This window comes from Humulus lupulus, chromosome 9, assembly GCF_963169125.1.
Source record: "Humulus lupulus chromosome 9, drHumLupu1.1, whole genome shotgun sequence".
Classification (NCBI taxonomy): Eukaryota; Viridiplantae; Streptophyta; class Magnoliopsida; order Rosales; family Cannabaceae; genus Humulus; species Humulus lupulus.
The window spans coordinates 6,778,861-6,795,676 of NC_084801.1; the positions used below are offsets into that span (position 1 = coordinate 6,778,861).

A 16,816-nucleotide genomic window follows, 5' to 3' on the forward strand; every position below is an offset into this window, starting at 1 on the left:
TAAATAAATAAACAATTAAATAAATTAAAATAAGATATTTTGAGATATTTTACAATGACAATTATTTAAAAATATTAAAAACATATGTTTTATAACCTAAACAAAATTTAATTAAACTTAAACTTAATCTTCACGTAATAGAATAATCATATTAAACATATCTCTTCTATATAATAAGTGTGTAGATAACGGAAAATTCTTGTTTTAACGGTTTTTTATTTTTTTAATGTTAACTTTAACGGAATATTCTTATATTTAACAGAATATTCTTATACTTAACGGTAGTTTGTAAACACTTAAATTTAAATAAAATAAACTAAATAATTAGAAAATTTAAAATAAGACAATTTTGAGATATTTTACAATGACAATTATTTAAAAATAATAAATAATTAAACAAATTAAAATATGACATTTTTATGATATTTTACAATGATAATTATTTAAAAATAATAAATAATTAAATAAATTAAAATAGAATATTTTTTAGATATTTTACAATGATAATTATTTAAAAATAATAAAAGTATACGTTTTATAACTTAAATAAAATTTAATTAAACTTAAACTTACTTAATAGAATAATATCATATTAAACATATAATATAATCTGCTGTCAATTAGCAACAAATTACTTTTTAAAAAAAACTAGCAAAAAACTTAAATTTAAAATCCACATATAACATTTAATATTACATTAAACAATCTCTTGTTATCACTCCCAAATTCAAAAAACTATAACAAACATAAACTTAAACAAAAATAAATAAATTATTTAATTAATATAAAATATCTATTTAAAATTTATATGACATTAATATAAATTTAATAAAAATAATTAATAAATTTTATAAATAAAACTAAGTAAACTTGTCTTGCAAGTTAATGGTATCTAGTATTTATATAATATGCTATTTACCAGTCTCATCACTCTCATTCTTTTTTCTTCCCTCACTTCTCAAATTTCCTTTTTGATAGCCTTTGCAATTACTTTCTCTGAAAACATGGACACTAAAGAAGTTTTCGAGAGGAGAAAATTTACATTGAAGAAGAAAGCCAATGAGCTTACTGAGTTGTGCAACTCAGAGGTTTGCTTGGTATGTTATGATCCCAATAGTAACGTGGAAGTGTGGCCAGAGGATCCAGCAAAGGCTCATTCCATTATCACAAAGTACTATTCTAGACTGGAGTCTTGCAATGATAAGAAGAGAAAGGCTAGTGAAGTCAATCTATCTCATGTGTTGGAGAAGAAGATGAAGAAACTTGAAGAGCAAGTAACTGATCAATCCAAAAATACCACCGATAGCGTCAATGGGATTTCATTGTCCTTGATTTGGGATGAAAAACTGACTATTTTATCCGAAAATTCTTTGATGGGTTTGGCATAGATCTTGGAGGTTAAGATTCAGGCATTGGATGAGATACTTGACATAGTCAAGGGGAAAGAGCAACTGCTTTTGCAAACCCAAACCCAACTCCAGAATGATCAGTTTGAAGTTGAAGAAGAGCATTATCATACTCTTCCACCACTGCCGCCTCAGAAATGTGTACCACTCTTGTCTGAAGATCCTTATAATGCCATGGAGTTGTTAAGTACTGAAAACCAGTTACTAGTTTCTGACAACCAAAGTCAGTTTGATGGTCAGAGTCAAGAGTTTTATTATGATCAAGAATATCATAATCTAAAACCTTTTGACCAGCTTTACGGAATCAACAATGACTTGAAAGATTCTTATATGGCTAAAAACCAAAGTCAGTTTAATTGTCAAACTCAAGAGTTCCATGATCAAGAATATCATGCTTCACCTCCCTTTGAACAACTTTATGGAATCAATGATGACTCGGGACATTCTTCCTTGGATGAATACATAGGTTATTTTGATGGTCAAACTCAAGAGCTTTATGATCAAGAACATCATGTTTTACAACATCCTTCTGATCAATTTTATGGAATCAGCAATGACTCGGAATATTCTTCTGTCATTTATTCAGATAATGCACATCAACAGGTTTGTCCTTTTTTCTAAAAAAAAAGGTATATTATTAGATTTGTTTGTCTTTTCATTATATATGTATATAATATTTAAATAGAGCAATCTTTCACTAAAATTGACTGATTTGATATGCTTGATTTTTCCCTCTCAGTTGATTAATACTAATGAAGGAAGAATTGACCCAGCAATGTTGCATTCCCTTGCTGCTACTGGATATTATACACTAGATGATCAGTTTCACAGTCAGATGTTCATAGAGCCTACAGAAGCTTTGGAAATCAACTTTCCCTAATCTGTCGATGACTTTGAAGATATCACATTTTTGTATTAATTATTCTTTTTGATTAATTAGTGTATATGATTGATTGTCGTTGGGCAAGGTTATTTAATTTTATTGTTAATGATGTTCATATATAACTTTGTTTTGGTTTGGCAACAAAATTAATGAAGCGTATTATTTGCATCTTGTTAATGTTCATATATAACTATGTTTTGGTTTGGCAACAAATTAATGAAGCGTATTATTTGCATCTTCTGTATATATGTCGTTCTTAGATCATTTTAATACCGAACCACTCTAAAGAAAATAAAAAAAAGAGTGAAGCACAACTCATTCTATCTGTAATATTAAATATACAATAAAAATGATAGAAGAAATCTGTTTTGTTGAGTTGAAAAGGATTGCGACACAAAACGAAAAAGATAGAAGAGGTGTGGGAAAAGAAAAATAGAATTTAAGAATATTTATACTTATAATAATTAAGTGTTTTTTAAAATTTGATTTAAAAAGATAAGAGTTGGACAAGAGTAGTAATACAACACATTTGTATTCGTTTTCAAGATGGTGCATAGGAATTGTCCAATCCAAACTGTGTATTGCAAAGTAGAACACCCATAAAAGTAAGAGAAAAAACACTCTGAAATGTAATTTTCTTTAAATTCATTGTTTATTGATAAAATAAACAATAATCTTTACTAAAAAAATGAACTTTATATAAGATTTACAAACTGAGATTTGAACAATGTGCTATTAACTCAAATACTCTACTACACTTGCATGCTTATTTCAGCATTCTTAAGTATAATCTATATGAAAATGATCAAATTTGGATGGCATCAAAGAAATAACAAACTAATGCGCCAGAGCCAAGCGTACTCCACTTCCACTACTCACTTATGGCTTCAAAAAGAGTACAACTGAGGGACTTCATTTCATAAGCAAATAATCCTGCCTTCTGCGTAATGACAGGCTCACCATCTGCTGAGAAAAACCCCGGGAATGGAAGAGCTGTGTCAACCAATCTGTGCCATACTGTTCCTTCTGCTGGCGTAGGTAGAAAAACACTCTCTGAATGGTCATCTGCATTGAAGGCTATGAACAAATCACCCTTTGAAGATTCAGATTCAGATTCAGATTCAGGTTCAGCTGTTGTTTGGTTCTCCACTTTTTCTTCATCAGCTTTTAAACGCATGGCAAGGAATTTGCAGGTTGGTTCTTCCCATTTTGGCGGAGACTGATCACATCCGTGCCATTCAATGTTTTCTTCTTTTAAGAACTTCCTCTTCTAAAGAAGGTCACTTCTCCGTTGCCTCAAAGAGCACAGAAATGAGATAAACTGCGTAACTTGACAGCCAAAATCTGTTTTCAATGCATTCCAATCAAATGATTTTCTATCACTACAGGCAATAGAACCACCAGTGGTTTGTCCATACTCATCTCCCATATTCAGAACAGGAACACCTAAGGAAACATACAAGACAAATAGGAAATTACAGATTTGTTTAAGCCGTTTTTCAAGGACAAGGGTATTGGTTGTAGGACCTTCTTCCCCACAATTCCAACTTAATTCATAAGCTAACTCATCACCACTGAAGCTGACAAGGTCCACAAGATGAAGTCCAGAATTTCTGGTAACAAAATTGAAAGAGAATGCTGGACCCCGCCCTTCTGAACAAAGTCGTGTAGCAAGGCTGCTAAGAAGTTCCTCACCTCGCAGAAAGTTCCTAACATCAAAACAGAATTTCATATTCATTTCTGCCCACCTCGTCCAATGGGGAAAAGGTGCTGTTTCTCTTGGCACCATATCATGGGGTTCCCAGCAGTCTGCTATGATCTTTGTCTTTGAGAGTAGAGGATCAAAAGCAATTGCTTCAACCAAAGGAGGGCGGGATAAGTGCTCTCCACGAGACCCTTGCACCAGAGAAGATGCATTTATGAAACAAAAACCATCAATATGAAACTCTGTCACCAATGCCGAAGACTGTCCAATATAATTTGTTGCACAATGGGAAAATTACAATTCAAAGCAGTTAATGGTTCCCGATCCTCAACCCCATTCAAATAATAGGATGAATCATCAATTCCTTGAAGTGCTCCATTTTCAGTAGTATGAGTGAAAACCACTTCCAGTAGGACCACAATCCGATCAGCGTGCAATTTCTTAACCATCTCCTTCATAGAATTTATAGCAGATATAGTGCCACCAGAAGGTCCATAAATATTCATAGGTGAGAAGAAATGATAGGGAAAATATGGCCCCCTTTGCTTGTCAAATGGGAAAACAGGCTCTAACAAAATTGCATTAACACCCAGATCTTTAAAATGCCCCAACTTTTTAGTCAAACCAGAGAAGGTACCTGCTACGTCGTGAAGTAGCTGACTAGACTTGTGATCAGTAAATCGTTTCACATTTAATCGATACACCATTAGTTTCTCCAATGGTAAGTTAGGATGAATATATCAGTCCAGTCAAAACCAGGTTCCTTGGACAACTGTCCAAGATACTTTGGCCCAGTTCCATGATCATCAGAAGTAGAACTCCTAATGATCTTGGCATATGGATCCAAAATTACACGTGAAGATTCCAATATATCTTTCCTTCCCTCTATATTTGTCCCCTTCAATCGATAACCATAGCTCACAAAATTCCAAACACTATTGAAGGAAGCATGCCAAACATCACCTGATCGATTTACATATGGGTCTATATCAAGCTCCAACGAAGGATCATCAGCCTTGGTGTGATCATAGAAGCATAAAACCACACTTTCTGCATTTCTGGAAAAAATGGAAAAATTCATGGAACCGTCGCGTAAAAAGGAGAGACCCAAAGGAGTTGGGTAGCCTGAATCAAAACCAAGGGGAACACAAAAATTTGTCTTCCTATGACTTCTTATTTCTAAGTCACTTGAATCATTACCAATTGGAGATCTCAAAAGAAATGAGAGATAGCAGGGGGTATTTTCAACCTCAAATTCCATCTCTATCACAAACCTGCCAAAATAAGTCTTGAAAAATGGAGTTTCAATAGTTCTGTTATCAGGGGCGAAGTACTAAATTCTATAGGCATGAAATTTGATGAATCACCTCTATATATGCCCCAATATAGAATCAGGCTATCATCACTATTAGACAATTGTAAGGACGAAACTTCAATCTGCACAGCACAATTAACACCTTTCTTTTTGACAAGAACTTTCACCATCGCACCAATTTCTGCCCTGAAGAGATAAGATGATACCTTATCTAGTTCTTCAACTTCATTCTTTGAGCTGTGACAAAAGCAGATAATCTTAAACTGGTTTCAGAACAAGACCCTTGTAGCTCAAAGAGTGTCTGTTTCCAAAAGAAAAACAATAAATAAATAATTGTCATATTTACCAAATTTTGATACTTGATAAAATTAAAATGTTCTATTAATCATAAAGTAAATAAAAATTAGAGCAAAAACTTCCTATAATAGAATAATGCAGCAGAGATGCTCTATGTCAAAATATGATTGCAAAGTGGTACTGAAGTGACAAAGAAGACACAATGTACTAATCCCAAAAATCAATATGATTACTGACATTATTGGAAAATTGATAATGAATTAACCAAACAAGAAAAATCAATACTCGGTTTTTGCCAAAATCAATACTTGATCTCATATGCATAATGCTTAAAATTTAGCAAATTCAAATGCTTCAACGGCAAACGAAAAAGAGACTCGCTGTAATAAAACTGAATCATACAAAATTGAGAGATGAATTAATAAAAGCAAAATATGAAAAAGAAAATACCCAATAAATATGTGTAAATGAAGAGTAAGAAGAGAGACCGAACTTACAGCGTAAGATCTGCAAAGTAAGAGGACGAGTGAGCATAGTGACATTGAGTGCCATTTCTTTATGAGAGTGAGAGACCCAAAGAGTAGAGAAGAAGACAGAGGAGAGAGAAAGAGAGTTAGCGTGGAGTGTCGTTTTCTGCAAAATGTTATCTACCTTTATATAATTAAGAACCGCACAGTTCGCAAATACTTGTAAAAGAAGAAGAAGAAGTTGATCGAGATTAGCGTCCTTATCAAACACCATGTGGCACGTGCCTCTTATGCTCTACCGTTCGATCCCCAGATTTCCCTTTTGAAAATGTGAGATGCACTAGCTCGAATTGAATCATCAATTAATCGTTGAATTAAATTTTAATTATTTCCAAAGTTATCAGTAAGTTAATATTAAAATCTTAGATTGTGTCATTTAATAGTTGAACAAGATTTTGATTATTTTCAAGTTATCATAATTATGATAATGATATAAATGTTTTTTTTTTCTTTTTAAATCCATGTCATTGTTTTTAAATTTTACTACTAATACTTAGGAAAAAAAATATATTGTCCCCAATTTCCTATCCCCTCTATGTCTCACCAATTATTTGAAGACACATCATATATTTATAGTCTTAATATAATTGGAAAGAGAGAAAATTGTAAATAATTTAAATATATATTAAATAAATAAATGAGGTGTCTTAAACTAATTGGTGGGACATGGAGGAGATAGGAAATGAGGTATCTTAATGAATCATGTCGTTTAGTCCTCCTCATAACCTAGAGCCAAATCTGTGGGTGTTATTCCTATTACAATTGGATAACATGCCCAATAGGTTATCAACAAGAACCATCCACTAAGGACCTGAAGAAGAAGTAGCCTTCAAAGTGGTTACATTGATCCAACAAAGTTCCTCGCGTGGCTATCCTGAAGAACCCCTTGATGAATCGCCAGTAGTACCTTGCCAATCCCAAGAAGCTCCTAACTTTTGGTACACTGCCCGGCCTAGGCAATCTCTCACTGCCTCAATCTTGCTTGGGTCAAACAGAATCCCCTCTTTACTGACAATGTGACCCAGAAATGTTACTTGCGGTAGCCAAAACTCACACTTGCTGAACTTAGCATATAACCTATGTTCCCTCAACCGCTGTAATACCAATCGTAGATGTTGCTCGTGCTCTGTCTCTGACTGGGAGTATACCAGTATGTCATCAATGAATACGATCACAAACTTGTCCAAATAATCCTTGAAGACCCTATTCATCATGTCCATAAAGGCTGCTGGGGCGTTGGTTAATCCAAAGTACATAACCAGGAATTCATAGTGTCCATACCTCATTTCGAAAGTGGTCTTTGGTATGTCCTTCTTTTTAATCTTTAACTGGTGGTAGCTTGACCAAAGGTCAATCTTAGAAAACACTGTCTTCCCCTGTAGCTGGTCAAACAAGTTGTCAATCCTAGGTAGTGGGTACCTGTTCTTAATGGTTAGCTTGTTCAACTCTCTGTAGTCAATACACATCCTTAACGATTCATCCTTCTTCTTGACAAACAATACTAGAGCACCCAATGGTGAAAAACTCGGTCTGAGAACCTCAAATCCAATAACTCTTGCAAATGAATCTTCAGTTCCTTCAACTCTGCCGGAACCATTCTATAAGGTGTCCCAGATACCGGCTCCACCCTTGGCGCCAACTCTATAACAAACTCGATCTCTCGATGTGGTGGCAACCTTGGCAAGTCTGCGGGGAATAAATCTGGAAATTCACATCTTTAACGGAAATTATTGGTCTTAACGATTTTTATTTTTTTCGTTAACTTTAACGGAATATTCTTATATATAACATAATATTATTATGTTTAATGGTAAACATGATTTAAACTTAAATCAAATTAAATAAATAAACAATTAAATAAATTAAAATAAGATATTTTACAATGACAATTATTTAAAAATAATAAAAACATATGTTTTATAACCTAAATTTTTTTTAATTAAACTTAAACTTAATCTTTACGTAATAGAATAATCATATTAAACATATATATAATAATATAATCTACTATCAACTAGAAACAAACTTCTTTAAAAAAAAAACTAGCAACAAACTTAAATTTAAATTCAATGTATAATATTAATATTATATTAAAACATATAATATATATTTTTTTGTTGTCAGTGTCAAATTCAAAATCTAAAACAAACATAAACTTAAATAGAAAAGAATTAATTAATTAAAAAACAATATATTTTTAAGATATTTTATGATAATTTAAATAATTAAATCATATTTATTTAAAAACAATAAATCCATACATATAATTTTTTATCTTATAAATTTGTGTGATAGTTTATTTTTTATCAAGTGATTGAAACTCTTTTTCTTTATCAAATTTACCAAATGACATTGCGAGTTATATTAGAAACTAAAAATATAGTTGATGCATGTATACTACTCTACACTATGACTTTTTCTATTCTTATTTCATTTAATTATTAATTTATTTTTAAATATTATTATAATTTATATATATATATTATACAACCATATAAATATATATATATTAATATTATGTTTAGATGTAATATATATATATACAAAGGTTATTGATATAAATATTTATATATACTATAAAATTATAATTTATTTTATTATATATATATATATATTTAAAAAAATAATAATAATAAATCAGTCTTTATTAAAATTACACACAATATTTACATAAATACTAGAAAAATTTACACACAATATTAACATAAATACTAGAAAAATTTATAGTATTTATACATAAACGAAATTTATTATCAATTTAAATAATTAAAAGCAGCACCAACAAGATTGTATTTGTAAAATACAATTGATGGGAATGTAAAATATATCTATCTTTTTTTTTAAAAAAAATATCTTTTTTGAAATTTTAATTTAAATTTAGAAAAATAAAAAACGCCACGTGTACATAGGGAGAATCTTATTCCCAAAGAAACTAGGAGACGAACACTCCTATAAATAAGGCTTAGGCATAGGCTTGTTACTTCAGAGTCATCAGTATCTTCTGATTTGGTTGAAACCCTCTCTCGGCTTGGCTTGGCTTCCCTTGACCTTGGTCGTTGTCTTCTTCTCTTAGCCATGTCGTCGTCGTCGTCGTCATCCTCGAAGAAGATCATCCTCACGAGCTCAGACGGTGAGTCGTTTGAGGTGGAAGAGGTGGTTGCGCAGCACTCCCAGACGATCAAGGATATGATCGAGGACGGTTGCGCAGGCACTAGCATCCCTCTGCCTAACGTGAGCAGCAAAAATCTTGCTATGGTCATCGATTACTGTAGGAAGCACGTTGATGAGGGCGTCGCCGCCGAGGATCTCAAGTCTTGGGATGCTGAGTTTGTCAATGTCGACCAGGCCACGCTCTTTGGCCTTATGCTGGTACGCTTGCTTTTCTTTCTCGAAATGAAACATAATTACCTACTTTGGTTTGGTGTTTTTTGAGAGTGAAATTAACAAGTAGTGATGATTTTTATGGTTGTTTACTATATATATGTTTTGTGGTGTTTTGATCAGTCTGCAAACTACCTCAACATCAAGGATTTGGTTGACTTGACATGCCAGACTGTGGCTGATATGATCGAAGGAAAGACCCCAGAGGAGATCAGGAGCACTTTCAACATCAAGAGTGATTTCACTCCCCAAGAAGAGGAACAGATTCGCAAGGAGAGCCAGTGGGCTTTTGAATGATATTTTCTATCTAGTGGGGCTTTGGGGTTTTTACTTCTTTTAGTTCTGTTACTGAAATTGATTTTATTCATTATCTCATCTTTTGGATTTGTTAGGCTAGGCTAGAGATGAGCGTGTTCAGGGTTTGTTAGATTGATTCTCTTTGTTTACATTTTATATATTTTTTTTTAATTTTCAGTTTATTTTAGAGTATATTGTATGAGACAGTAATTTCATTATTTCTTTCAGCATCAAAATGAGTTATAATCCATATATTTCCTCAAACATTTTCATCTTTTAAAACCAGGTAGTCATAAAATCTATGTAGGGTAGTATTTACATATAAATATATATTATTTCAGTAAAATTCAATACCAAATATATTACTATATAAAAAATATGTTATAAAACACAATTTATTATAATAATAATTTCTTCATTTTTTAAATCGTAGAAAAATAACAATTTTATATTATTGATTACCTAAGTTATCATTTTGCACCAAGCTTCAAGTAAATATTAAACTAAAAAAGTTAAAGAGAGTAAGAGTAATTGTGGAATTACACTACCGTTTGTTGATTTATTTTAAAACTGGGCCATTTAGTTGTTTTGGGGCTATTTTGCTTGTTACCCCAATTAATTTTTTTGTTTATAGTGAGAGATCTATAATCAACTAAAACATCTTTTTCGGTTCTTCATTTGTTTCAGTTAGTGCGAGAAAATTATTAATTTGTTTTTTTTATTAATTATCAATTACAAAGTTGAATGTTTTCTTTATTATTGTTATTTTTTAGTCTTGAGTTGGTTGTAACCTCCTGGTTTCTGTTGGGTCTATATATTCTGCCATTTTCTTGTATTCGAACAGATTGGTTTGGGTTTTGAATATAATTGGCTTTTTTTTCTCTCTAGAGTTTTGGACCTTTTTCCTAACATTGTGTAGTCGTTTTCGAATTTTCTTTTGAGGGGTACTTGGGATCTATCTATTCGAGATGGGATTTGTTTTTTGCAGGTGTAAAACTTAGGGTCTGTTTGGCATTGTTTTTTGTTTTTTGTTCTAAAAATTGAGAATAGAAAACTATTTTTGTAGTTTTCAAAAAACAAGAGCTGTTTGGTTAATATTTTCTAAAAACAATTTTCTAGTTTTATTTTTTTAAAATCTTAAATAAAATATTAACAAATATATTTACAAAGAGAAAAATATTTTAAAAGTTTGTAATAAATAATGAGATAAAATAATTTGAAAAAAATGATGAAAAATAAGAAGTGAGAAAGTAAGGAGAGAAATTTTGAAAAAATAGAAATTGAGAAGAGAGAAATTGATCCAAGAAAAAATGAGAGAGAAGAGAGAGAAGTGAGTAGAGAGAAATTGATGAGAAAGAAAGTGAAAAGAGAGAAAGTGATGAGAGAGGAAATGACGAGAGAGAAAAAATGATGAGAGAGAAAGTGATGATATATTAAGTGATGAGAGAGAAAGTGAAGAAAGAGAAACTAATGAGAGAGGAAATTATGTGATTAGATAATAATAAATAAATAAATAATGTGAGAAAAAAAAATAGATAAATTTTTTTTAAGAACAACAAAAAATAATTTTTTGTTGTTCTCAAAATTTTATGTTTTTTGTAACTTTGTTTTTAAAAATTGTTTTCTGAAAACAACGCCAAACACTCCGAACTTGTTTTCAAAAAATAGTTTTTAGCTTTTAAAAACAAAAAATAGTTTTTTAATTAAGGTGCCTTAGTATTTCAGATTCACTTACGTGGTAAACCTGGTTGGATCGAAGTATTTGTATTGTTTCTAGCTTTGTGTGTTACCTTTGCTGTTTTTAGAATATGTAGTGTGATAAATACTGTTAAGTGAAGTTTCCAGAGCCTTGTTTCGAGGAACCAAATGACTTCTTTTGAGTCTAGAATAAAACAATATCTATCTCCTTTCTCAAAAGGGTTCCAAAGATTTGTGGTTTATGTTTAGAATTGATTCTAGTTAGCTGTCTTAAAACTTAATTTTTTTTAGTTCGGATTGTCAGTGTTTACACTGTTCGCACTAGTAGATCAACTTAATTCATGTTGGTCTCTACTATGAAGAACTTACATATATCTAAGTAAGACAATTCTATTTCTATATATGGTTTGAAAGATTAGTCTAAAATAATGACACACTAATTACTATTATTGACTAGTAAGTACATCATCATAATTAGTGTCTGTCTAGAAATAAACATGACAAAATCAAAGCTAGTACATGGCAATTAAACAGAAGTAGAAGCAGAGAAACTATACATATATTCTGCTATGCATGGCTCAGTTACTAGTTTTGTCCACACACAGTTAATTCACAATGTAGTATCGATTGATCAATTTGAACTTCCTGGTCAAACACCTCAAAATTGGATCATGACCAAATTACAATTTCATATACTAATTGTAATTTGGACATACTTAAGCAGTCAATTTTCAAATGCCTAATTATAACTTAAGAATGAATACTATATTTTGCTAAGTTCTTTATAGGTAGGAATCTGTTAAAGGAGTGGAGAATGTGGATTCAGATGCAGTAAGAGATAAGAAGATGATATCATATCAGAATACAGAAACTGGTCAATTACTTGGTCTGATCTTGAATGAAATTTTGAGTCTTAAATGTTATTTACTGTAATCCAAGTCTATATCCAATGATGTTTTTACAAATCATAGCACTTGATGAAATACTTCAAAAGATCAATGAAGTCAATGCAAATTCTGAAATCGAGGAGATGTGGGAAAAGCTAGAGCTTCCAAGAACTGAATCAATGGCGGTCCAAAACGGTCAAAACACTAGTAGTCTTCTTCAAATAAAGTTGAAGTTGAAGACGTTGAACTACATCAATATTGTCAAGAACCTGGATAAGAATATATTAGTCAGAGAAGATCTAAAGATTTTCAAGGCTGCAGTTGGAAGACTAGAGAAAGAGTTGAGAAGATTCTTACATGCCATAAATTCTTATATCTGTTTTTTTTTTCTAAAATTGACAAACAGTGATAAATTTATCAATACTTTAGATCTTTTGAATTATAACTGGCTAAGTTATTTCTGGTTTGCAGTCATTTAATAAGAAATGAAGAGATTGTTTGGTCATTTTCCTCTGCAGTAGTAGGTGAAGTTGTTATAGTTGAATATTCTATTTCAAACCTTAGAAATGTCTTGGTTTCTTTTACATATTCTATGAGAACAAACCAATTTATATGTTACTTAGCTTGATAGTTTAGCTGAGTACTTGTTAGTTGTATAATACATGGAATTTAAGTTGGTGGCACTATGATTTTTCAAAAATCTAAACCAACACCGAAAGTCTTGCTCATCAATCAATCAGATTCATCAAAAAGTTTTTCTGTTATGTCAAAAAGACTTCTCCCTTGCTATTTCAAAAATAAATAAATATAACATGTAAATAATGTCAACTAATTTGAGGGATGTAAAAGGGGGCTTTGTTTCTGTTACTCATTATGTTCACTAATTTTAGTATTTGATTATAATAACACTTATTCTATGTTCACTATGGGGTGTTCTGTGATTAGTTTCATCTAATAGTAAAGGCTAGTTAAATAGGGGACTTAATTGGGCTAAATTATATATATATATATATATATAAATTGATAATTTCTCATATATCAAAAAAACGGATTCCTAAAAATATTTGGAAAAAGATCGGATATTGGGCAGCATTAAAAGCTTTTTCTTTAGGTAAATCTCTTTCTACAAGAAATTCAAAAAGTTTTTTTTATACGCCAAATAAATAATCCAAAATTGGAATCATCTTTATTGTTCTGACTCGAAAAAAAAAATCAGTCTAATTTTGAATTTACAACTCGAAAACTCCGAAATACATTAGAATTTTTTTTTATTAGAATTATAATAATTATAATAATACTTCACTTTATTTATATATTTCTATTATTTATATATTTATTCCTTTTAAAATATAATACAAAAAAAAAATGATTTCACTTTAAACTCTATTGGTAGGACTCTCAGTGTTCTTGATATTTGAACAATTTTCGGCGCGATTTTTTTTTATGATCGTGTATATTGTAGCTATTTAGAGAATCGACGTGATTTTTAAAAAATTCTGAATAGCTTACAGTACCGAAAACTAGGCTCAAACATGTTGTTGCATCGTGATTAATTTTTTTTTTATGCGCGTGGAAAGCAACATGTTTGAACCTAGTTTTCGGTACTGTAAACTATTCAGAATTTTCTGGAAATTTGCGGATGCTCTAAACAACTATAATATACATGGTCATAAAAAAAATCGCGCCGAAAATTGTTCACAAGTCAAGAACACTGAAGAGCCCCATCAGTAAGGTTTAAAGTGAAGCCCCTATAGGAGAATTGTCCTATGTAACTATGTCGTATTTTTGTATTTATGAAATTTTGAAAATAGTATTTTTGAAAACATGATAGCATATTTTTTTAAAGAAAAAAGTAGAAACGGTAAAAAAAAAAAGAGAGTGTATTTTAGAAAAAATAACAATGTAAAATTCGTTAAAATGTGTGAAAGTCCATATTGTAGGCCCAATAAAAGGCCCATTTAAATTGAAGAGAATAGATCCAACTTTTTCCAGGTTTTCGGCCCAAAATCTTATCGGTCGGCCGATTCTCGCAAGGTTAGGGTTTTGTCGTTCTAACACTATAAAACCAAGTAGTCTTCCTTCTCGATTAATTTCCAATAGTAGATAGGCTCACTCGGACTCTAGGAAGTGCTGAAAGGTATGCAAATCTGTGTTGTATTTCGATTTATTCATGTATGCTATCATGATTTAGGGTTTATTTTGTTTGTTTGAGTTGTGTGGTCTTTAGTGATGATCTAAGTTAAGTAACTTTCGTTTTTCTGATAAAATTTGTGAGGAATGTTATGTAGACCTGAACTGAAGAGAAGAGACATTTTAATTCGTTGCTGAATGTTTCTTCGATTTTCATTGCAGTTCTTTTAAGAATTTCACTGTAATGTTTGGATTCCAGGAAAAAAGATAAAAGAAACAACTTGAAATCTGTGCCTTCTTTTGATTTGAAGTGTTTTTCGTTAGTCACCTGATTTTGTTTGCAATTGGATTCTTGAGCTCGAATTAAACGCCTTTCAAATTTAAATTTTATTTGGGAGTCAGTTGTGGTAGGGTTTTTACGGTAGTAGTGCCTCTGATGATGATGAAACTCTAAACTTTCGTTCTTCTGAGATATTCTATGCGGAAAAAAATTGGAGACCTGAACTGAAGAAGTCGAGTTTAATAATGTACAACCTCTCTTCTAGGATTAGGAAGTAACATGAATTTGAGAAGGACGATTGAGCTAGGAATATTCAGAGTACTTTATACAGTGGGGTTCTGTTTTATACTGTAGATTTTGAGTTATGTGGATTTGACGATGGAGCTAAGATGTCCATGTTTATTTATATGTTTCATGCTCTCTTAAGTAATATTGAAGCAAACTATTTTGTTTTTTTGGGAAGGTGCTTGCTTTACTGCATGGAAGTTACTGAAATTTTGAAAAATGTTGATGTTTTCAGATGTTCTTTAATTTTTTGTATTGCCTCTGAGGATGATCAAACTAATAACTTTCGTTCTTCCGAGATACCCCATGCGGAAAATAATTGGAGACCTGAACTGAAGAGGCTAAGCTAGGATATTTGTAGAACTACAGTTAGAAAATTAGGGTGTTGGCGACTGGACTTCTAAGGCGTGGTTGTGCTGCTATTTTTTATTCTGAAATGATATTGAAGCAAATCTACATTATATATTTTGGGCACTTAGTCCTGAAGGTGTTTCCATTACTAGGTTGAATAGTCTCCATTTACTTTTACTGCTTTCATACGTTTTGCAAATTTTTTGTATTGCCTCTGAGGATGATCAAACTAATAACTTTCGTTCTTCCGAGATATCTCATGCGGAAAAATATTGGAGACCTGAACTGAAGAGGCTAAACTAAGTAATTTATAGAACCATACATCTGTTGCAGGGTGGCTGGCTGTGTTGATTTTTTTTTCTCCCATCACTAGGATTCTGGATCTTGTTGAAGTTTTGAATTTATTTATTGATATTATTATATGTTTGTGACTACTTGATATTCTCTCTCGCTTCAGCAAATGTTCTCCTTTTTCTTTGAAAACATCCAAAATTTGATAGTGTGAAGTATTTTTACTTGATATTTTTTTTTGTTTTTTTCCTATAAGAAATGCCATTCTTAAACTCAAACAAAGAAAACATTTCTCTCTTATTTTTCATTTGGCCCCACTGCTCACCGAGGTTTCCCTCAGGCTTGTACATCTCAACTCGGCGGGCAGCTCTACTAGCAGACATGGTGAACGTTCCTAAGACCAAAAAAACTTACTGCAAGAATAAGGAGTGCAAGAAGCACACCCTTCACAAGGTGACTCAATACAAGAAGGGCAAGGATAGTCTTGCTGCTCAGGGAAAGCGTCGGTATGACAGGAAACAGTCTGGTTATGGAGGTCAGACTAAGCCAGTCTTTCACAAGAAGGCCAAAACCACCAAGAAGATTGTTCTTAGGCTGCAGTGCCAAGGTTGCAAGCATGTCTCTCAGCACGCAATCAAGCGATGCAAGCATTTCGAGATAGGAGGAGACAAAAAGGGAAAGGGAACTTCTCTCTTTTAAATTTGTGTTACTATGTCATTTTTGTTTTTATGGATCTTGAAATAGAATTATGGGATATTTGTTAACCTAGACATATGCTGTCATGTTAAACATGATTTTGTTTGTTGAACTTTGTCAATGTTATTATTCTTAAGGTTCCGAGAAGTGTTTTGGGGTTGTGCTTTCGAAAAAAAAAAGAGAACATAATATAAAAAGAGGGCTATAGATGGTCTAAATTTTAGTCTACATTAGTATAACGAAAATGTAAAAAGTCATAAACAAGAAGGCTGTTTTCAGATCAGTTCCTTGCAAAATTGTACTCAATGAGAATGATGGGATTTCATTCTCTCTTTTGCTCCTAAACAATAAAGCTTTGATCTGATCTGATCTGATCAGACCAGTAGT

The 16,816-nt window shown here is 31.7% G+C and overlaps 3 protein-coding genes, 4 non-coding genes and 1 pseudogene across 8 annotated transcripts; 7 read left to right on the forward strand and 1 right to left on the reverse strand.

Moving 5' to 3' along the window:
* Positions 1-1,004: 1,004 nt before the first annotated feature.
* Positions 1,005-2,286, forward strand: LOC133799345 (agamous-like MADS-box protein AGL53). The gene is made up of 3 exons (XM_062237367.1): positions 1,005-1,274; positions 1,389-2,009; positions 2,146-2,286. Exons 1-3 carry the CDS (start codon positions 1,005-1,007, stop codon positions 2,284-2,286), a joined length of 1,032 nt encoding a protein of 343 aa, XP_062093351.1.
* Positions 2,287-2,798: 512 nt separating this feature from the next.
* On the reverse strand, positions 2,799-5,578 carry LOC133799346 (isoamylase 2, chloroplastic-like; annotated as a pseudogene).
* A 3,583-nt stretch (positions 5,579-9,161) lies between these two features.
* Positions 9,162-10,061, forward strand: LOC133800669 (SKP1-like protein 1A). Its single transcript, XM_062238702.1, has 2 exons — positions 9,162-9,502; positions 9,638-10,061. Exons 1-2 carry the CDS (start codon positions 9,209-9,211, stop codon positions 9,809-9,811), a joined length of 468 nt encoding a protein of 155 aa, XP_062094686.1. The 5' UTR covers positions 9,162-9,208; the 3' UTR covers positions 9,812-10,061.
* A 4,335-nt stretch (positions 10,062-14,396) lies between these two features.
* On the forward strand, positions 14,397-16,576 carry LOC133802564 (large ribosomal subunit protein eL42). 2 transcript variants are annotated; one of them, XM_062240900.1, is made up of 2 exons: positions 14,397-14,533; positions 16,074-16,576. In XM_062240900.1, exon 2 carries the CDS (start codon positions 16,115-16,117, stop codon positions 16,430-16,432), a length of 318 nt encoding a protein of 105 aa, XP_062096884.1. In that variant the 5' UTR covers positions 14,397-14,533; positions 16,074-16,114; the 3' UTR covers positions 16,433-16,576. The 2 variants fall into 2 exon arrangements, with proteins under 2 accessions (XP_062096884.1, XP_062096885.1); XM_062240901.1 differs by lacking the exon at positions 14,397-14,533 and adding an exon at positions 14,633-15,578.
* LOC133803055 (small nucleolar RNA Z159/U59) lies at positions 14,616-14,701 on the forward strand. The gene has a single exon (XR_009877786.1). It is a non-coding gene; the product is annotated as a small nucleolar RNA Z159/U59 (small nucleolar RNA).
* On the forward strand, positions 14,956-15,040 carry LOC133803048 (small nucleolar RNA Z159/U59). Its single transcript, XR_009877779.1, has one exon. It is a non-coding gene; the product is annotated as a small nucleolar RNA Z159/U59 (small nucleolar RNA).
* LOC133803052 (small nucleolar RNA Z159/U59) lies at positions 15,349-15,433 on the forward strand. The gene has a single exon (XR_009877783.1). It is a non-coding gene; the product is annotated as a small nucleolar RNA Z159/U59 (small nucleolar RNA).
* Positions 15,653-15,737, forward strand: LOC133803053 (small nucleolar RNA Z159/U59). The gene has a single exon (XR_009877784.1). It is a non-coding gene; the product is annotated as a small nucleolar RNA Z159/U59 (small nucleolar RNA).
* Positions 16,577-16,816: the final 240 nt, after the last annotated feature.